We start from the raw sequence: 21,546 nt of genomic DNA on the forward strand, positions 1-21,546 counted from the left end.
ATTCTTGGGATGTCTGGTGTGAATTGCTCTCTTGAGGTCATGCCATAGCATCTCAATCGGGTTGAGGTCAGGACTCTGACTGGGCCACTCCAGAAGGCGTATTTTCTTCTGTTGAAGCCATTCTGTTGTTGATTTACTTCTGTATTTTGGGTCATTGTCCTGTTGCATCACCCAACGGACAGATAGCCTTACATTCTCCTGCAAAATGTTTTGATAAACTTGGGAAATCTGTCGATGATAGCAAGCTGTCCAGGCCTTGAGGCAGCAAAGCAGCTCCAAACCCTGATGCTCCATTCACCACACTTTACAGATGGGATGAGGTTTTGATGTTGGTGTGCTGTGCCTTTTTTCTCCACACATAGTGCCTTCCAAACAACTCAACTTTAGTTTCATTTGTCCGCAGAATATTTTGCCAGTAGCGCTGTGGAACATCCAGGTGCTCTTTTACGAACTTCAGACGTGCAGCAATGTTTTTTTTGGACAGCAGTGGCTTCTTCTGTGGTGTCCTCCCATGAACACTATTCTTGTTAAGTGTTTTACGTATCGTAAACTAGTCAGCAGAGATGTTAGCATGTTCCACAGATTTCTGTAAATCTTTAGCTGACACTAGGATTCTTCTTAACCTCATTGAGCATTCTGCGCTGTGCTCTTGCAGTTATCTTTGCAGGATGGCCACTCCTAGGGAGAGTAGCAACAGTGCTGAACTTTCTCCATTTATAGATAATTTGTCTTACCGTGGACTGATGAACATCAAGGCTTGTAGAGATACCTTTGTAACCCTTTTCAAGTCAACAATTCTTAATCTTAGGTCTTCTGAGATCTCTTTTGTTCGAGGCATGGTTCACTTCAAATCAAATCAAATCAAATCAAATTTTATTAGTCACATACACATGGTTAGCAGATGTTAATGCGAGTGTAGCGAAATGCTTGTGCTTCTAGTTCCGACAATGCAGTAATAACCAACAAGTAATCTAACCTAACAATTCCACAACTACTACCTTATACACACACACAAGTGTAAAGGGATAAAGAATATGTACATAAAGATATATGAATGAGTGGTGGTACAGAACGGCATGGCAAGATGCAGTAGATGGTATAGAGTACGGTATATACATATGAGATGAGTACTGTAGGGTATGTAAACATAAAGTGGCATAGTTTAAAGTGGCTAGTGGTACATGTATTACATAAAGATGGCAAGATGCAGTAGATGATATAGAGTACAGTATATACATATGAGATGGGTAATGTAGGGTATGTAAACATTATATTAAGTGGCATTGTTTAAAGTGGCTAGTGGTACATTTGTACATAATTTCCATCAATTCCCATTTTTAAAGTGGCTGGAGTTGAGTCAGTATGTTGGCAGCGGCCGCTAAATGTTAGTGGTGGCTGTTTAACAGTCTGATGGCCTTGAGATAGAAGCTGTTTTTCAGTCTCTCGGTCCCTGCTTTGATGCACCTGTACTGACCTCGCCTTCTGGATGATAGCGGGGTGAACAGGCAGTGGCTTGGGTGGTTGTTGTCCTTGATGATCTTTATGGCCTTCCTGTGACATCGGGTGGTGTAGGTGTCCTGGAGGGCAGGTAGTTTGCCCCCGGTGATGCGTTCTGCAGACCTCACTACCCTCTGGAGAGCCTTACGGTTGTGGGCGGAGCAGTTGCCGTACCAGGCGGTGATACAGCCCGACAGGATGCTCTCGATTGTGCATCTGTAGAAGTTTGTGAGTGCTTTTGGTGACAAGCCGAATTTCTTCAGCCTCCTGAGGTTGAAGAGGCGAGGCAATGCTTCTTGTGAATAGCAAACTCAAATTTTGTGAGTGTTTTTGATAGGGCAGGGCAGCGCTAACCAACATCTCCAATCTCATCTCATTGATTGGACTCCAGGTTAGCTGACCCCTGACTCCAATTAGCTTTTGGAGAAGTTATTAGCCAAGGGGTTCACATACTTTCCCCCAACCTACACTGTGAATGTTTAAATTATGTATTCAATATAGACAAGAAAAATACAATAATTTGTGTGTTATTAGTTTAAGCACACTGTTGGTCTATTGTTGTGACTTAGATGAAGATCAGATAAAATGTTATGACCAATTTAAGCAGAAATTCGGTTAATTTCAAAGGGTTCACATACCTTTTCTTGCCACTGTAGCTAACCAAACCATGGCAAAGTTTAATTACAACCGTAAACCTAGATTTTAGTAGGCCTAGCCTATGCTTATTGAAATTACATTTACATTTAAGTCATTTAGCAGACGCTCTTATCCAGAGCGACTTACAAATTGGTGCATTCACCTTATGATATCCAGTGGAACAACCACTTTACAATAGTGCATCTAACTCTTTTAAGGGGGGGGGGGGGTTAGAAGGATTACTTTATCCTATCCTAGGTATTCCTTAAAGAGGTGGGGTTTCAGGTGTCTCCGGAAGGTGGTGATTGACTCCGCTGACCTGGCGTCGTGAGGGAGTTTGTTCCACCATTGGGGTGCCAGAGCAGCGAACAGTTTTGACTGGGCTGAGCGGGAACTGTACTTCCTCAGAGGTAGGGAGGCGAGCAGGCCAGAGGTGGATGAACGCAGTGCCCTTGTTTGGGTGTAGGGCCTGATCAGAGCCTGAAGGTACCTGAAGCCTGAAGGTACGGAGGTGCCGTTCCCCTCACAGCTCCGTAGGCAAGCACCATGGTCTTGTAGCGGAAATTACAAGTCAATCTTGCAAATTGGCAATTTCTAATGGTTTGTTGTCTTAACATCAGGCATACAATAATTGCCAGAAAATAGCCTAACATTCTTTTGAAGGTTAGCCAAGTGTTTCTTGTACAGAGATTTCGAGATCCTCTGTCCAACTTTCTTCCCTCAAACTCTCCTGTCGGATTTATCTATAGTTATGCACATAATGGATTTATTTACAATGAAACTAGTTATTTATTTTATTGAATCTTTATTTAACTAGGCAAGTCAGTTAAGAACAAATTCTTACTTACAATCACGGCCTACCATGGACAAACCCTAACCCGGACGGCGCTGGGCCAATTGTGCGCAACAGATTACCAAAACTCCGCCTGTTGTGATACATCGAACCAGGGTCTATGGTGACGCCCCTGGCACTGAGATGCAGTGCCTTAGATCGGTGCGCCACTCGGGAGTTAAATCGACATCGACTGATGGAAACGACGTGGCGAGTTTAAAATAAGAGCGAATTATCTTTTCTCTTGCGACATATTCAAATTCCTTTATTAGTCACGTTAGCCGCCAATAAGTATTATTTGGATGGAAAAACGTTTTTTTCTTATTTCGTCGTTACGTTACGTCGATATTCATAAGTTCCTCGACAAAGTAATGGGAAAAGTGTTTATTGGCTAAATGTGGCAACTGTTATATTGCTGCTGATGAAAATTGGCAAGTTTTCAGGCTTTGTGTGCGGGTTTTGAGTAGTCATGTGTCCTCTGAACTTCAGACATCCGGAAGTAAATAAGTGATCTCATCGAAAGTCCAGTTGCTAAGCGGCAAGTGTAGACTGTTGTCGCATGCAGCCACACAAACATGATATCAACAACAAGGACTGAAGGAGCCAGACAGAAAGCAGATTAGTAGTTGGCATCAACTAGCTAGCTACTGATTTCGGTCTTAACCATTCTCTTTTCACCAATCATAGCTAGAGATATTCTGGTGGCAATTAGCTTAAAATGCAGGTATGTTCTGTATTATATTTTGCCCTGCCCAGGACGAGCAATCTAAGTAGCTAGCTAATTGAGCTGTTAACGTTAGCAAGTTATGCTAATAAAGTTCAACCAAACTGTTTAACCATCGAAATGGCGTTTACTAGCTGCCTTAGCTAGCTTACAGGTATTTGCATGACTATGACATTTGCCTAAATTGCAGCCCGAAATAAAGCGTTACTTTGTTTGTTTCGTTTAAGCTAGTTAACAGTACAAAGCCAGCGAACGTTAGCTAGCTAAGTTAACAGCCTGCCAGCGAACCAGTTTGCTAACGCCAATAGCGTAGATTCGACTATCTACGTGTAATAAATAGCTGGTTTAAACGGTTTCTATTTTGTTTGCATCCTCCCCCAGCTTCAAGAGAAGCCAACAGGGACATGAAGCAGAGAAGTTGACATTTTATATGTCTCTTCTGCCACCATCAACAATTTGTCATACAAAGTATTTTCCCTTTTGTCTCTTGTTCTTTCATTGGATTAAAGCTAAAGGTCTCATCATACAATCAACACACCTGACGCAGTTAGCTCTGTGTGAATAATAACAACACTCCTTTGAGTGTTGGACGCCCAAGAATCACCATGGCTGTGTTCAACACCACCAAAACATCATGGAGATTACGTGAGTTGTCTCCATTTCACTCACCCTTTCCAGACCACAATCGTATTGGTTTCATGGACCCAGAGGTTAATCTTGGTGTGTTGTGGATTGTTTTTTTGTTCCAGAGGAGATTGTAGCCCACTCCAGTAATGTGGCGTGTCTGGCCCTGGGGAAGAACTCAGGCCGTCTGCTAGCCACTGGGGGAGAGGACTGCCGAGTCAACATCTGGGCAGTCAGCAAACCCAACTGCATCATGGTACAGACTAGTCAGACCTTTAGGGAAGACGTGTGTGTGCACAGTTTGATCTCTGCTGATTTCTGCTGCCTGTAACTAAAACTTGTATTTCCAACTCTCTCCCACCTTCTCGTCCCCTCAGAGTTTGACAGGACATAATAACCCAGTAGAGTGTGTAAAGTTTAATAACTCTGAGGAGCAGGTGGTGGCTGGCTCACAGTCCGGATCACTGCGCGTATGGGACCTGGAGGCTGCAAAGAGTGAGACTGCATTTCTCCTAATATTGTGTGTATGGGGAGGTTAGGTGCGTGGGATGTGGAGATGTGAGTCAACTAGACCTAGGCTACCAGTTCTGAGAATGCCATAACAATGTTTTGCTATTTTATCCCAGTCCTAAGAACTCTAATGGGACACAAGGCCAATATCTGCAGCTTGGACTTCCACCCGTTTGGGGAATACCTGGCATCTGGTTCCATGGACACCAACATCAAGGTGTGTATGTGTGCTGCATGATTGAGTGTTGTTAAGAACTCTACTATGTACAGTACCAGTCAAATGTTTGGACACAGCTACTCATTCCAGGGTTTGTCTTTATTTTTACTATTTTCTACATTGCAGAATAATAGTCAAGACATCAACACTATGAAATAACACATATTACATTTACATTTAAGTCATTTAGCAGACGCTCTTATCCAGAGCGACTTACAAATTGGTGCATTCACCTTATGATATCCAGTGGAACAACCACTTTACAATAGTGCATCTAACTCTTTTAAGGGGGGGGGGTTAGAAGGATTACTTTATCCTATCCTAGGTATTCCTTAAAGAGGTGGGGTTTCAGGTGTCTCCGGAAGGTGGTGATTGACTCCGCTGACCTGGCGTCGTGAGGGAGTTTGTTCCACCATTGGGGTGCCAGAGCAGCGAACAGTTTTGACTGGGCTGAGCGGGAACTGTACTTCCTCAGAGGTAGGGAGGCGAGCAGGCCAGAGGTGGATGAACGCAGTGCCCTTGTTTGGGTGTAGGGCCTGATCAGAGCCTGAAGGTACGGAGGTGCCGTTCCCCTCACAGCTCCGTAGGCAAGCACCATGGTCTTATAGCGGATGCGAGCTTCAACTGGAAGCCAGTGGAGAGAGCGGAGGAGCGGGGTGACGTGAGAGAACTTAGGAAAGTTGAACACCAGACGGGCTGCGGCGTTCTGGATGAGTTGTAGGGGTTTAATGGCACAGGCAGGGAGCCCAGCCAACAGCGAGTTGCAGTAATCCAGACGGGAGATGACAAGTGCCTGGATTAGGACCTGCGCCGCTTCCTGCGTGAGGCAGGGTCGTACTCTGCGAATGTTGTAGAGCATGAACCTACAGGAACGGGTCACCGCCTTGATGTTAGTTGAGAACGACAGGGTGTTGTCCAGGATCACGCCAAGGTTCTTAGCACTCATCACATATGGAACCATGTAGTAAACAAAGAAGTGTTAATTAATCAAATCAAAATATTTGAGATTTGAGATTTTTCTAATATTTTTTCCTTGACAGCTTTGCACACTTTTGGCATTCTCTCAACCAGCTTCACGAGGTAGTCACCTGGAATGCATTTCAATTAACAGGTGTGCCTTGTTTAAAGTTAATTTGTGGAATTTCTTTCCTTCTTAATGCATTGGAGCCAATCGTTGTGTTGTGACAATGTAGGGGTGGTATACAGAAGATAGCCCTATTTTGTAAAGTCCATATTTTGGCAAGAACAGCTCAAATAAGCAAAGGGAAACAACAGTTGTTAAGAGGACAATGCGTGAATCAGGCCTTCATGGTTGAATTGCTGCAATGAAACCACTACTAAAGGACACCAATAATAAGAAGACTTGCTTGGGCCAAGAAACACGAGCAATGGAAATTAGACCGGTAGAGTTCAAATTTGAGATTTTTGGGTCCAACTGCCATGTCTTTGTGAGACGAAGAGTAGGTGAACGGACAATCTCCGAATATGTAGTTCCCACTGTGAAGCATGGAGGAGGTTGTGTGATGGTGCTTTGGTGGTGACACTGTCTGTGAATTATTTAGAATTCAAGGCACACTTAACCAGCAGGGCTACCACAGCATTCTGCAGCGATACGCCATCCTATCTGGTTTGCGCTTAGTGGGACTATAATTTGTTTTCCAACAGGACAATGACCCAACACACCTCCAGGCTGTGCAAGGGCTATTTGACCAAGACGGAGAGTGATGGTGCTGCATCAGATGACTTGGCCTCCACAATCACCTGACCTCAACCCAATTGAGATGGTTTGGGATGAGTTGGACTGCAGAGTGAAGGAAAAGCAGCCAACAAGTGCTCAGCATATGTGGGAACTCCTTCAAGACTGTTGGAAAAGCATTCCAGGTGAAGCTGGTTAAGAGAATGCCAAGCATGTGCAAAGCTGTTATCAAGGCAAAGGGTGGCTACTTTGAAGAATCTAAAATATATTTAGATTTGTTTAACACTTTTTTTGGTTACTACATGATTCCATATGTGTTATTTCATAGTTTTGATGTCTTCACTATTATTCTACAATGTAGAAAATGATCATAATAAAGAAAAGCCCTTGAATGAGTAGGTGTGTCCAAACTTTTGACTGGTACTGTATGTGGGTTGGTATGTGATATTGTGCTTAAACAGAGTTTTTCTCTTTCAGCTGTGGGATGTACGGAGAAAGGGCTGTGTGTTCAGATACAAGGTAAGACTTGCGCCCGTGTGTAATTTATACCCAACTGAAGAGCACCAAGGTCAATTATCGGCTAAAGCCCCCCCCCCCCCCCCACACTGTCTGTGAGCGGCCTGCTGGCTGATTATGTTGGGAGCGGGTCTGCTAATTAGCTCTAATTGCTGCGTGTCTATGTCTGGCACCAAGACTAAGCCAGGGATTACAGTGAGACGGTAAACACTATCTTGTCTGGCCTGGGGAGGAGGGGTTGGGGACTGACCGTCTGGACAGGAGTAGGGGGCCTGTGTTTATATATCAATTTCATATGGCATAATGTGCTTGTGCAGGGTCACACTCAGGCAGTGAGGTGCCTGGCCTTCAGTCCAGATGGGAAATGGTTGGCCTCTGCTAGTGATGACAGCACCATCAAGGTACGAACCCACCTGCACATTGTCAGAAGCTTGCTTTCACATGTTTCTCATCTCACATGACTGTGGTCAGTTTGTGAACCAGGGCTCTCCAACCCAGTTCCTGGAGAGCCGGCGTCCTGCAGGTTTTCGCTCCAACCCTAATCTAGCGCCACCGATTCTAATAATTAGCTGGTTGATAAGCTGAGCCAGGTTAGTTACAACTGGGTCTTGAGCGAAAACCTACAGGAGGGTAGCTCTCCAGGAACAGGGTTGCAGAGCCCTACTGTATACTCTCGACCTTATGTTCAGAGGGGTTTTCTACAAAGCAGGATTAATGAGTTGGCTAACTTGGCTAAGTATTCTGACATAACTTTTTGGGGGAAATAAGCTTGAAATGGGCATGGCCTAATTGACTCAACAACCAAAAACACATATCTAAATTTAGATGTTCTGGTTCATTAAGAAAGTCATAGTTATTTCTGGTTGTTTATCAAAGTCAGCTGGCTAACTCATTGATCCCGCTTTGTAGTATACCCCTCTGCATAGAAGTTCTCCTTCAGATCTGGGATCAGCTTACTTGATTCATAATATTCCTAGCTGTGCCAGTCAGGAACTCACATTGCCCTTTGACCTGTGTGTCCTAGCTGTGGGACCTGACTGCGGGGAAGATGATCACAGAGTTTACAGCACACACCGGAGCCATCAACATCATCCAGTTCCACCCCAACGAGTATCTGCTAGCGTCAGGCAGCTCTGACAGGTATTGTATCCACACGCTCTGGGGGTGAAAAATAGTCAATAAATACGTATGAGGTAACTGAACATTTGCTTCCGATGGCTTCAACTCCATTACTAAAACAGCCTTAAGGATGGCTGTTTTTTCCCACTGGCTTCATCACAGCTCTTATCTGTGTGTGTATGTCTGTTCCCTACAGGACCATCAAACTGTGGGATCTGGAAAAGTTCAAGATGATTGGCTCATCAGAGGGAGAGCTGGGACCAGTCAGGTGAGGGCTTCCTTCGCTGTTAACAAGTGTGGTTGGCGGGACACCACGATATTAGAAGTTCAGATGCAACATTCTATACCGTGTATATAAACTATCCCTACATCCTTTTTCCTCTCCCCCATTTCTCTCTCCAGGTGTCTGGCCTTCAACCTGGATGGCTGCTGTCTGTACAGTGGAGCTGTGGACTCTCTCCGTGTGTATGGCTGGGAGCCCGACCGCTGCTTTGATGTGGTGCCAGTGGGCTGGGGCAAGGTGGCAGACCTGGCTATCTGCAACCACCAGCTGGTGTGTGAGCATGACGTTACTTTTAAATGTTTTACATTTGCGTCATTTAGCAGACACTTATCCAGAACGACTTACAGTTAGTGCATCCATCTTAAGAAAGCTAGGTGAGACAACCACATTTCAGTCATTGTAAGTACGTTTTTCCTCAAAATAGTCATCAACAAAGTCAGTGCTAGTAGGAAAAGACAAGTGCGAATGTTAGTGTGTGTTTTTGTTGTTGTTGGGGGGGTTACTCTTTTAATGTTACTATTACTATGTAACTACTGTGTTACTGCAACCTTGTGTGTGCGTGTGAGAGCCATCTGGACCTCATTAAATGACTATTAGGGATTCTTTATGTAGTTCTGTGGCGTCAGCATGACAATTTTACATTTATTACTGTCACTGGAACTGTTACTGTTGCTATTAGTGTTACCAATAGCCAACCCCTTGTGTTTTTTTTCTCTCTACTGTTTCTCCTCCCCCCTCTCATCTCTCTCTCCAAGATTGGCGTGTCGTACAATCTGGCTAATGTTTCGTCCTACGTGGTGGATCTGACGCGGGTGAAGAAGTCTGGCTCTGTGATCCAAGGCGTGATCCAGGACGACCAGCCGCTCACAGAGCCCTCCCCGAAAGGGTCTACGCTGCGACGCAACTACGACCGACCCCTGACCACCTGCAGCACACAGAGGTACTGCCCACTTCCTATGGAGCGAATCCTAACCCTAATGTGAGCTGGGCACGCTTAACTCCGATTTAGTGTTTGGCCCTATATGCAACAGAATCTGTTTCAACAAAATCCCCTATGAGTTGATTAAAATCGTAGCGGTTCAAGTCATGTGGTCCACTGTAGCGGAGTTGGTAGAGAATGCCCCTTGCAATGCCAGGCGGCCTCCGTTCCCGGGACCACCCATATATGAAATGTATCCACGCTGCTAAATATCATATGTTATATAGCGAATACTGCATCAAAACCACGTCCGTTAGTTTCTGTTGTATCAATAAGCAGACTATTTGGCGTGTGCTCTTCCAGGGTGAAGCAGAGTTCTGAGTCAGACCGGCGCAGTCCCGAGGGGGAGAGGAGGAGCCCCAGCAGCGAGGACGAGAAGGAGTCCTCCGCCGAGATCCGTAACCCCGAGGACTACAAAGAGATCTTCCAGCCAAAGAGCGCCATCTGTAGGCCGATACGTTTCATTGCCATCTATTCAGTGTTCACACGAACAGCAGAATGCATGTATTACTACAGTAACATCTAGCAGTGTCTCAATCATTCTTGAATTTCATACTAAAAGTCTCCTTGTTTCCTCCCTTCCAGCTCGCACCCCCCCAAAGAGTGAGCCCTTCCCTGCCCCCCTAGAAGATGGTGAGTCCCTTCTGTCAAGCCGTTCGTGTGAGCAGTATTGCATTTGTGTTTGTGATAAAGCTATCACATTGATCTGTTGTGTGTGTATAAGATGTGTTGCTGTCCTGAGTATCATATTACAAGTTATTTTATATAGAAGAACAGAATGGGAGACATGTCATGGAGATGGATAAAGAAAAGAAGGGCACAGACAGACAGACAGACAGTCGGTCGAGCTAGGGCTCGAACCCCCGTCGTCAAGGGGCATGTTGGGTCCGCTTCACCAGACTCCGGCGCTCATATTCAAGTTCTCTCTCTCCCTCTTTTCTCTTTTCCTCAGAGAGTTTTGTGGTGAGGGCTAACCAAGGGCTGGTGGAGCTCATGACTCCTATAACTGACAAACAGCAGGTTTGTACTGTATAGCTGTATGTGTGACTGATTTGTGTTTTTGTAATGCCCGAGTGTGAATGTCTCGGTCTGTGTGACTTTTTCTATGTAAATAAGTTAGATTTGTTTCTAGTGTGTGTGTGTGTGTGTCACTGCAGCCCGGCCTGTTGAAGAACCTTCCAGTGGCATCGTCCACTCCGGTCCTGAGGGTGGAGCCTACCGTGGTCGCCACGGCGCCCTGTCCCATCCCAGTGGTAACCACACGACCGCCGACTAACCACCCCCCTGCACCCCACCCAGCCCCCCCACCGGTCGTTGCTATGGCGAAGGCCAAACCCCAGCCCAGCGTCATCTTCTCCTCCAGGAATGAACCAATAGGACTCAACGTGGGAGATTTCCTTCCTGTGAGTGTGTATATACATGCATAACACACACACACAATCTTGTTTGTTTCCCATGGAGAAATTTCACTCAAAAGACATCACAATTTGTATGGTTAAATTCAAATGTATTTCTGATTAATAATAAAACTGTACTGCCGGCGGCAGTAGATCAGAGTGGAACAGTACTGTTTTCCTATTATTAGCCTCTGACATCACCGAACACCTCTGCCATCTCCACTGTGTTTAACTTTGGACTTTCTTCTCTACCACAAGCCCCATAAGATAAACTGGGTATAGAATGAAATGGAACACAAATAGTCATTTAATGCATATCAACATGTAAAATCAGCTCAACGTAGAACCTACCATGGCAGTACAGTTTTAAATTCACTCAAATGATCCAGTCACCCAGTTAAATTATGCTACGCATCAAAAACAAGATGGTCAGCTTTTTAAATAGGTTTTAACACATGCGCACAGAAATGGAATTGGCACCTAACTTTATGTAGGTTTGGGTATGATTTGAACAGGTGTGTGTGTGTATTTACCAGGTTATATACGTTTGCAACTCTCTCTGTCCTAGCCTGCTCGTAACAACCGGCCCAGTGTGCTGGGTGATGACGAGGCTCTGGCTCAGATCAGAAAGGGTCATGACACCATGTGTGTGATGCTCACCAGCCGACACAAGAACCTGGACACCATCAGAGCCGTGTGGGGCAGCGGGGACGTCAAGGTATGGCACTTAACAGACAACGCTAACACAACATTCACATTGCTCAAGATTCAGACAATGTTCATGTTAACATCACTTGAGATAAATAATTGACTTTCAATGTTAAACTCAGACGACATCCTTCAACTGACGGAAAATCAGTTTTGATTGGTTAGCTGTTTGTGGTGTCAAAGTATGGAGAGATGCTACTGGCTGCCTCTAGGTGTTTTTTTGAGTGATTGAGTATTGTGATTGGTTGCTGCTCTGTCTTCAGACCTCCTTGGACTCTGCGGTCTCGATGAAGGATCTCTCGATCGTCGTGGACATCCTCAACATCGTTAACCTCAAACCGTGAGTGGATGTTGAAACGCGCCCGCATACAAACGACTGCAGATCTTAATTGGCTGAGGAGGCCACACGTATACTCTCACTGTCTCTCTTGGTGTTGGAGATAGTACCATGAATGCCCCTTAAGTGACATTAAGTAATTTGACCTGTCCCCCAGGTCGCTATGGAAACTGGACCTGTGTACCTCTATCCTGCCCCAGATTGAAGAGCTGCTGCAAAGCAAGTATGAGAGGTGAGACGAGTGATAACAAATGTGTGTGTATAAATGTGTATTAACCCATCTTCTCTCTCTTCCCGTGTGGTCAGTTATGTGCAGACGGGTTGCACGTCTCTGAAGCTGATCCTGAAGCGTTTCTGGCCTCTCATCTCAGACACGCTGACAGCGCCCCCGTCTGTTGGAGTGGATATAACACGGGAGGAACGGTGAGTTTCACCTCCATTTAAATCCTGAACATGCTTGTGCTTTTAACCATACGTAGTGTGTGTTAATGCAATGGTCACTAATCCTGGAGACTTACGCTATGTAACCCATCACTAAAGAACCATTTTTTTAAGGGTTCTAGCTCCGTATTCAACCAATATTGCTTGAAGGAAAAACTCTTGATACATTTTGGATAGAGTTCAGAGTCTGCCACACTGAGGCAGGCCATTTCCATTGCATACTGTGAATGAATGGTTTGTGTTTGAGCCCAGCCACCAGAAGTGCAAGGCGTGCTACAAGCAGCTGAAGAACCTCAGGGACGTGGTGAAGAACAAGTCCGACCAGGTGGGTCGCCACGGCAGCGCCTTCAAAGAGCTGCAGCTGCTCATGGCCCCACTGGACTACTGACAGTCGACCATGCAACTGGAGACACGCACAGATTCCTCAATGGCTGAGCACTGTGCTGTGAGGACTCAAGTCTGACTGACGGCGGCGCTCTGTCATCCACCGGAGTGGTAAATCAGGGGACAATCACAGATTCACACTGCGTGTGGATGGACTGAAGCAGTGGACTCAGAGACCGGGCGGGATAGAAGTCCATGTTAGAACTCACTGTGTAGCTCAGGACTCAGCTCTCCTATTTAAACACTGGGCACTTATGATTCCTTAATCTGTATGTGAGAGAAATGATGTCCTCTGTAACCTTAACTTGCCCACCACAGATGAGCACACATACTTTTCGTAATTCCTCCACGCACACAGACCTGACTAGGGCCAGGTTTCAATCCGATCGTGGGTTATAGGCGTTGCGGCTTTTGAAAAGCAATGTTCACGCGGAGATCCTATTCACCAGAAATGCTGCATATTTCGGGTGAATCAGAAATTGCCTTTAAAAGCCGCAATACCTGTGTTCAGGTGCACGGTGTGATTTCTATTTAAATATTCTCTGTACCTGAGATGTCAACCCTAGATGCACTATTTGAAAGTATTGTTAACACTAAAAGAACATGTTTTTCAAATAAAGTCTAGTTTTAGGCATGTTTCTGGAATTGATTAGCAACAAGACTTCTGGTATTGAAAGGAACAACTCGTTAAGATGTGTGTAATTCCACTCCCAACAGAGAGCAGCACTGTTTGAAAGGCACTAGTCCACCCACCACTCCAGTGTGAAGGCCTCAATAGCACATCTGGTCAATAGAATGGATACTCTAACGTTTTAAACTGGAAGGCAGTCGGGACCATTCTAGCCACTGAGAGGGCAGATACATTTGAACAACAGTCAAAAATGGGCTAGTAAAATGCACAAGGTGCAATTTCGAAATTGGGTAGTGCGTTATCAGTTCCTCTTTTCATGTTAGCCATTGCATACATTCACCCAGAGCGACTTGCAGCTCGGGGATTTGAACCAGCGACCTTTCGGTTGCTGGGCTACCTGCCACATACCTTATCAGAAATGTCCAGCTCAACTAGCCCATGTTAGATTTTGTTTTAAAATTCATATCACATTAGACATGGCAAAATGTATAGAATTGCAAGACAATTAGCTTTAAAGCTGCGACATCTTTGCACCCTATGAGAAAATGTGTAGAATTGCAGGAAATAAGCTATAAACCTGCAAAATTCTGAAAAACCAACGATGTGTGAACAGTGCTTGGATTTATAGATATATTCGTGGTGGGGGGGCCTAGTGAAAAAGTGTGGGAACTCCTGCTCAATACAACGCTATGGCTGCAACCATCCTGAACCAGTTGGTCAAAGAGCATTGTCCCGAGTAGGTGTAATACAACCTACCCTTTAATAAATGGTGATGCAGGATATTTCAACAAACATCTGTTAGAGAGAGCATAAGAAGACGGCCGAGTTTCATTTCGTATTGAGTGTTTATTAAAAAAGGGTGTACAAAAAACAAGACTGCCGCAGTAGGTTTCTACAACAACAAAGACAAAAGCAAGTAGAGATACCCATCAACAACCAACACGATGCAGCGTGTCCTCAATGTTCCTCGGACATCCTGGTATTGGAGGGAACATTGAAGACACACGGTCGATTAGCTGATATGTATTGATCGATCAGCTGATCAAATGTACAAAGCATTCCTATTTACACAATGCATTTTCAAACACAGTTCACAAGCTTGATCACTCCCTCAGGGGCAGCAGTGTCTGTTCCGTGAGGCGATCCGTTGTCATTGGTTGCTTGTGGTCAGCCATAGGGAGTAGAATAAAGCTGTCCTGGATGCGGATCTAGGGTCAGTTTGGTGTTGTGTCCCTATTGGATAACCTTAGAATTTGGGTGGAATAAACTAATCCTAGATCTGTGCAACTACAACCGGCAGCATCCAATAACAGAAATGGCATTTCCTGTCTGGCAGGGAGTTTGAATCGTCTAGCTTTATTCACGCGGTACAACAAACACGACAACATGAACGTTTCCATGCAGTGCTGAGGCGGCTCTGTATTGCCCTGGAGAAATCTAATCTAAAACACAAAACGGCTACACAGGAAGTTAAACGCTCTCTGCACTCACGTCTCTTATTGCTTGCGTCCTACAGGGCAAAAGAAGCCCAGCTCCATAGAGTACCCTGATTGGATGAGGGGGAGAAAGTGTGGAAGGAGACCAGGATGTAACCCTCGTAACCCCCCCCCCAATGGAGTCTAAAGGGATAAAAACAAAAACATCTCAAACACACAGATATATACTGTATATGCATATTATCATAATCCGTAACTGGAGCATTGTTATAAAACACATCAAGAAGGTATCAGCCTTGTTTAAAGTGCATTTTTACCCAGAAATACTGTGATTGAAAGGGCTATACTGTTAATGGATGATGGGACGAAGGGATTGGTTAGCACTAAGGGTGTGGCGTTATTGTGAGGGGCGGGGAGAGGAAGTACATTGGCCAATGGGCGAATAGATCACAGGCCCAGTTGAAGGGTCAAAGGTGAAGGTGTGAAAGGTGGGGTGGAGTTGTTCTGGGCTGTGAGGAGTATAGGGTTTCTTTATGAGAGTTGTTTTTAGGACAGGGGCCTGTGTTACTCTCAGGTGCTCCTCCCCTTTGGCCCCTAGTCAGGTGTGGAAGACAGACAGGTGTGTCCTGCAGTCACTTGCAGTCTGGTGTATTGTGTTCCTTGAGGGGTATAAACGAGGACACGTAGTTAAGATATGGGGGGCTGTACAACAGTCCTGGCTAAAATGAACACCTATTCATTCCTTTCAGCTATCAGTGGTAATGAAAAGGAGACTTGGAGGCCATTTTAGAGCATCGGGACAGAGTCTTGATATGGGCCTTCCATTAGGGTCAAAGTTCGTATCCCCCTCTTCATCCCTCTGCTGTTCAAACAGCCCAATAAATGAAATGTCACCATTCTCTCAATCTGATCGCTCAGATCTGATAATTAGTCCAGTTTCTCTCACCCATTGGCTGAGTGAGATCAGCAGAAGGAGATGGGAACAACCTATTGGTGGGTCAAGGTGCTGGTTAACACCCTCCTGTTCAGAAGGCCCAATGGCTGACTGGGTCAGGGTCCGGGTTCATTCTGGATCCATTGGAGCCTTCAGACAGACAGTTTCAGTCGTCCTGTAGGGAAGAGTAATAGGTTTAGGAAACTGAATAGTGGGGAGTGGTGTGTTAATAACGTCTCACTACAACCCAGCCAGAGAGCAGCACAGATGGGGGAGAGGAAGAGGTGATATATCCACAGATTCCACACACCCAAACATACATCCACACACAACAGATCCATATAGACGAGACACACAAACACCCTCACATCATACAATATACAGCTCACATAAGAACTGCATTCAGACAGTCAGTCACAGACAAAATCACAAACTGCCAGAGAGCCACAGACATGTACGGACACCTTTACCCACACACATGAATCTGCAGATAGACAAACAAAGCTTGCAGTCTCTCTCACACACAGACAGAGGGACAAGGGTCAAGACCCAAGCAAAAAGTTTACAGTCGCACACACACACGACTTCCTGGGGTTAGAGGCGGGGTGTGTTAGATAGGTGGGCATTGACCAGGTGACACGGGTGGGCACAGGGCACCATGCCATGCTGAGCATTTACTTTCCATGCCAAGCGACCATTCAGCATAAACCCCACCTACCTGCCCACCGTCCCCCACCAATGGGCTGGCTCTGCCTAACAGCCTGTCTGCAAACCAACCAATCAGACCAGAGGATCAGGACACAGGAGTGAACGGATTCACCCTGACCATTCACACCTCACTTGAGTTCACTTAGTTTTTTTATCATCCCAATAATGGTGGCATAAGGTGGTGTGTGTGTGTGTATGGGGTGTGTGCACATATTATCGTTGTTGTATATTGATGGGTCCCAGGGTTCTTGGTGACAGAGAGGCATGTGTACCTGTTGAGACCTGGGACTAATGGGTGTGTACATTTACCTGTAGAGAGCTGGGACTGAGACCGCCGTCGTGTGGTGGGGGTTTTGGAGGAGGCAGAGAGGGTGGAGCCGGCACTGCTGGCCCGGGAGATAGGGAGGGGCACGGGAGTCACCGGGGGAGAGTCCAGCTGCAGAAAGGTCAAAGTTAAAACGACAGAAATATCAATACCAAAGTTCAAGTTCCTTATTCAACCCCATTCCACTAAGGATCCTGTCTAACTAGATTACGATTGTTTCTCCGTTTCGCTCTCTTCTACTGCAGTCAGTGGTTAAAGCAAAATCCCATGACTGAAACTTAAGTCGATCTCAGATTGATTGTCTGGGGCCAAGTTAACCTCCCATTTCATGTAAGAAAGTCATGACCATGCTTTTAGGGAAAGAGGATAATTTAAATGTGAGTTTGACTAGTTTCAGTCCCCCTGCTTAGTGGGTTCGGGGTACTCCCCGAGATAATTTGTATGTATAAATTCTGGTGACTTTTTAAAAGGACATTCTACTCCAAAATGAATGAAAATAAAATGATGCCGACACCTGACATTACCATGTTCTGACCACTAGATGGTGTCAGAACAATCTGAGATGGTGGGCGTCGTGGCTTGCTGACATGAAATGGAACGACCCTGCTGCAAGCTTGCAAGTTCTACTTTCTATACAGGTGTAAACACTTCTCAAACCCAGACTGGATGCATCTATTATGCATTTGAGTGCAGGCTCTGTCTGGCATTACCTCGGCAGTTTTCATCTGATGAAAGCAGTGTGCCTGTTGAAATTATCTCCCACAATGAACTAAGTGCATAGCTAAGTGGTCATCAGGAATGGTCCATAATAGAAAGCATTTTCATCACCTTTCCCGAACGTGTAAAATCTCTGCACCATTTAGTGGTCAGAACGTGGTAATATGTAGTTGTAGAATGGGACATAACTTCAATTACTAATTTCTCTGAACAGGGAAAAAAACTACCACCAAATTCATTCAGAATATATTACATAGGATGAATAAACAATATGCCGAGCCACAGCTCAGACTACTTGTCAAACATAGCGAATTGATACTGTATACTCGTTGTTGGGTTTGGGCGTGGGTGGTCTAAATCAGATGTTAGGTACTATATTTATTCAATATTATATGAATCCTAAAAATGTTTATGTCCAATTTGGGTGCGATCAATTACCTTAATTTTTCCGATATCACAAAATAATGTTGCAGAAATGCTACTCTTATCTTTTTCTAACAGAAACAATTTCATTACAATCTGAGATGGTGGGTGTCATGTCTTGCTAAAATGAAATGACACGACCCAGAGGCTTTTTGGAGATAACCTTTTCAAACATCCTGAGACAAACTAGATCTTCTTGACAAGAAAGCGATTTTCCTAAAACAACTGCTTTGTGTTCAGCGCCGCCTAACCTCATCTCGACTTGGATCATTAAGGGCAGAGGGACAGAATGAAACCTGATGCCCCAGATTAGGCTCAGTGATCTGGGGAAGGTTTGACGTAAGGCCTGGGCTGACCTAGCACACGTGTGAGATATCATTTGTGTGTGCGTCCCTCACTCTCTCCAGGGTGTGTGTGTGTAGGTTACCTCCACGCTGTCGTGGGTGGGCGAGGAGGTGGTGGAGGAGTTCTCCCATTGTCTCCTGGTGGCGTTGCCCAGCTCGATGGTCCGAACCCGCTGGGCAAACTTCAGAGAGCACACCGACTCACTCATGTTACAGACCAGGGGAGACACCTAGAGCAAATACCTTCTGATATTAGCCTGAAGGCTAGCATTGATGGTTTTATTATAGGCTAATATACACATTTAATTTGTAACCCCTTAACCCCCCTCCACCCCTCTCTCCCTCCCCAATCCCTCTCACACCCTCCTGTACCCCTCCCTCTCTCACCTGCACCATCATCAGGGTCTTGCTGTCCCCGCTCAGTGAGTCAGACAGCAGGTAGGTGAGCCGCGAGTTCCTGAAGGGCACGTGGGAGTGTCGGCTCCGCAGCGCATTGATGACGTCACCCAGGGCCGACAGGGACTTGTTGATGCACTGGGCCTCTCGTAGGCGGCTGCCCTCTGCCCCGGACTTAGCAATCCGCTCTGAGCCAGCCAGGTCAACCAGGTTCAGCTTACCTAGTAGAGGGTGTACAGAGATAACATCCTGAATGACTGTCTGTCTGTGTGTGTGTGGACCTTGTGTGCGATGTCCAGTACAGGAATTGTGTGTGTGTGTACACCTTGCGTGCGGTGCCCGGTGGAGGAGTTGACGCCTGCTACGGTGATGACGAGGAGGGCGTGAGAGCGGGAGCTGTGTTCGTTCAGATTGGTGCAGGCTGTGGCCCTGTTCATGTGACCCAGCTCAAACACCTACACAGAGAGCACAGGTCAGGGGTCATAGGAAGTGAATAACTACTCAGTCATCTGCACATTCACGCATATGGCAGAACACACACACACAGACAGGAGCAGATTTTAATCATTAACACACAAACTAATCTGTAGACTAGAGGCAAATCCAGGCTTGGGCACATTCCACTGGTTCAGGGAACACAAGAGCTCTGACAGACATTTCAGGATGACAACTCAGCCTCAGGCCTAAAGAACCGTGGGAGCCATCTTATTAGCTGACGCATGATTGTAAACAACGCCCAAAAACAGCTTTCTCTACACTTTTGTATTTATTTGGAAAACACTACTGAAGGAAAAGTATTGCTTTGCGGTTTAGGCCAGGAATACCAGTTGGCACTTTGACGGGTAAGTAACACCATATGAACAAAATCTGATTAATTGATTGCAGATCAGAGCACACCAACTACCCCACTAACCCAATGTCCTGTGCCAGGCATAGTATAAGTGGCAGTAGTAGAATGGTGGTCTCACCCTGTTGATGTCCTCAGGGCTCTGGACAGTGAACTCCGTGAGGCCCGGCACATAGAGCTGACCGCTACCATCTGGATTCATCTTGATGTCCAGCTTCTCACCCTGGTTGTCCCCCAAAAGGTTCCTACAGGAAACAGCAACGCACAGTCGCAAAGATTGTCACACTCAAATAAACAAATAAAAAATCTTAAAATGATATACAAAAGTGCACTACTTTGGGTGAATGGTGTCATAATATGATATTTGTTCTATGATATCCCCCAACAACATTTGGCAGATAGATACATAGCTCAAATTAACAAAAACGATCAAGATAATCTGTAGTTGACTCTCCAACCAAGTGGGGCCAAAATTGCTTCTTTCATGCGTTATGACATTCCACCCCTCCAATTCTCTTTTTGTTTTGAGTCCTGCCATCACGCTTTGGAAGAAAGGACACACAGATGTTCAGAGATTACGCAACAGAGAGAGGGAGAGATAGAGGGAGGACGGGGATAGAGGGAGGGAGGGAGAAGAGCGCGTGTAAAACAGATGAACCAAGGGACATTAAGTATAATCCACTTTTATATAACTGCTGGCCCATGCACTCGAATTGCTTACACACACGCACACAGGAACTGTGTCAAACGACAGTTTAGGACTAAATTACAATGAAATAACGCTTCAGCCGTGATCTTAAAAAGACTTCTCATAAAGGTAAGTATTGTAACTACGAAACCCCTTGCTGCCAGTGATGCCAATTTAGCATTTTGTTGCTAGATTTAGCAACTTTTCAGACTACCCCGGAAACTTTTCTTCCCAAACAGCACCTCGCAAAAAATGTAGCTATTTAAAAAAATGTATTTGGAACTTTTAGCAACTTTGAAAAGTGACTCAAACGCTAAAATGCATGCATTTCCCCTCTAAATGACACCCAAAAATTATTTTCTCTGTCACACAATCAGTCAAAACACACGTGCCTGGCTGCAAAAGTGCATTGTGAGCAACGTCAGCAGCAGGCGCTCAGCTCGTGCACAGGCAGCAGCAAGCCAGCAGTAATTTCGGCAAATTGCAAATCATTGTTGGCTGACTGCAGCAGCAGGAGTATGCGGTCGACGAGACAAACCCAATGAATGTAGTTGGTCACGAATGTTTGATCTTGAACAGAACTTACAATATCAATCAACATGTCTCAATCAAAGCTGTACAGCCAGAAGTACAGAAAAAAGTGGGAGTCTGTACCTAAATTTAAAGGGTGGCTGAAGCCAGTAATTGGGGATGATTGTCGGGCATACTGTGCATACTGCAAATCAGATATGCTTGCAAAAATGTATGACATTTGCTACAGCAAAGCATATAAATAAATCAAAACCGTACAACCCAGTCTACATTACCACAGTTGGTTAAGAAAGTGGATAACTGCAAAAGCGCAGAAGCTACTATGGCAAAGGCCATTGCGGAGCATTGTTCGCTGCTAGCATGCGACCATTTAGGTATGGCTTGCAAATCTGCCTTTTCAGATTCTGTGGCAGCAACAAACTTCCAAATGCACCTCACCAAGTGCACAGAAATGATTAGGGGAATACTGGCTCCATATTTTCTCAAAAGGGTAACATCAAATGTGGGGGAGGAGAAGTTCAGTCTCCTTTTGGATGAGTCCAATGATGTCAGTGTCCCTAAATACCTAGGTGTGGCGATTCGGTATTTCAGTGCTAAAAAAAGAACCGTTGTGTCCACATTGCTCGGGCTGGTTGAATTGGAGGGGGGGCGATGCCAGATCAATAG

At 45.4% G+C, this 21,546-nt stretch overlaps 2 protein-coding genes across 12 annotated transcripts in view; one reads left to right on the plus strand and one right to left on the minus strand.

The window, feature by feature from the left end:
• The first annotated feature begins 3,106 nt into the window (after window positions 1-3,106).
• Window positions 3,107-13,534, plus strand: LOC139563256 (katanin p80 WD40 repeat-containing subunit B1-like). 4 transcript variants are annotated; one of them, XM_071381751.1, is made up of 20 exons: window positions 3,108-3,843; window positions 4,199-4,334; window positions 4,439-4,569; window positions 4,691-4,808; window positions 4,940-5,040; window positions 7,214-7,255; window positions 7,570-7,653; window positions 8,277-8,392; window positions 8,568-8,639; window positions 8,774-8,924; window positions 9,410-9,594; window positions 9,937-10,079; window positions 10,219-10,266; window positions 10,586-10,653; window positions 10,791-11,036; window positions 11,599-11,748; window positions 12,002-12,078; window positions 12,233-12,307; window positions 12,382-12,498; window positions 12,769-13,534. In XM_071381751.1, exons 2-20 carry the CDS (start codon window positions 4,295-4,297, stop codon window positions 12,902-12,904), a joined length of 2,100 nt encoding a protein of 699 aa, XP_071237852.1. In that variant the 5' UTR covers window positions 3,108-3,843; window positions 4,199-4,294; the 3' UTR covers window positions 12,905-13,534. The 4 variants fall into 4 exon arrangements, with proteins under 4 accessions (XP_071237853.1, XP_071237852.1, XP_071237851.1 ...); XM_071381750.1 differs by having other exon boundaries at window positions 3,108-3,689; XM_071381752.1 differs by having other exon boundaries at window positions 3,107-4,334; window positions 12,233-12,298.
• An 823-nt stretch (window positions 13,535-14,357) lies between these two features.
• The window catches only part of LOC139563255 (kinesin-like protein KIFC3), a 54,857-nt gene continuing 47,668 nt past the window's right edge, over window positions 14,358-21,546 (minus strand). For 7 of the 8 annotated variants that reach the window (XM_071381745.1, XM_071381740.1, XM_071381744.1 and 4 more), the window contains 7 exons: window positions 19,783-19,906; window positions 19,140-19,269; window positions 18,806-19,035; window positions 18,502-18,648; window positions 16,919-17,045; window positions 16,620-16,666; window positions 14,358-16,076 (listed from right to left, as the gene is read on the minus strand). In XM_071381745.1, the coding sequence (XP_071237846.1) occupies window positions 16,068-16,076; window positions 16,620-16,666; window positions 16,919-17,045; window positions 18,502-18,648; window positions 18,806-19,035; window positions 19,140-19,269; window positions 19,783-19,906 (814 nt within the window). In that variant the 3' untranslated portion in view covers window positions 14,358-16,067. The remainder of the gene's footprint in view (window positions 16,077-16,619; window positions 16,667-16,918; window positions 17,046-18,501; window positions 18,649-18,805; window positions 19,036-19,139; window positions 19,270-19,782; window positions 19,907-21,546) is intronic. The other variant, XM_071381741.1, reaches the window with a different exon arrangement.

The sequence above is a fragment of the Salvelinus alpinus genome, chromosome 33 (genome assembly GCF_045679555.1).
Source record: "Salvelinus alpinus chromosome 33, SLU_Salpinus.1, whole genome shotgun sequence".
NCBI classification, from domain to species: Eukaryota; Metazoa; Chordata; class Actinopteri; order Salmoniformes; family Salmonidae; genus Salvelinus; species Salvelinus alpinus.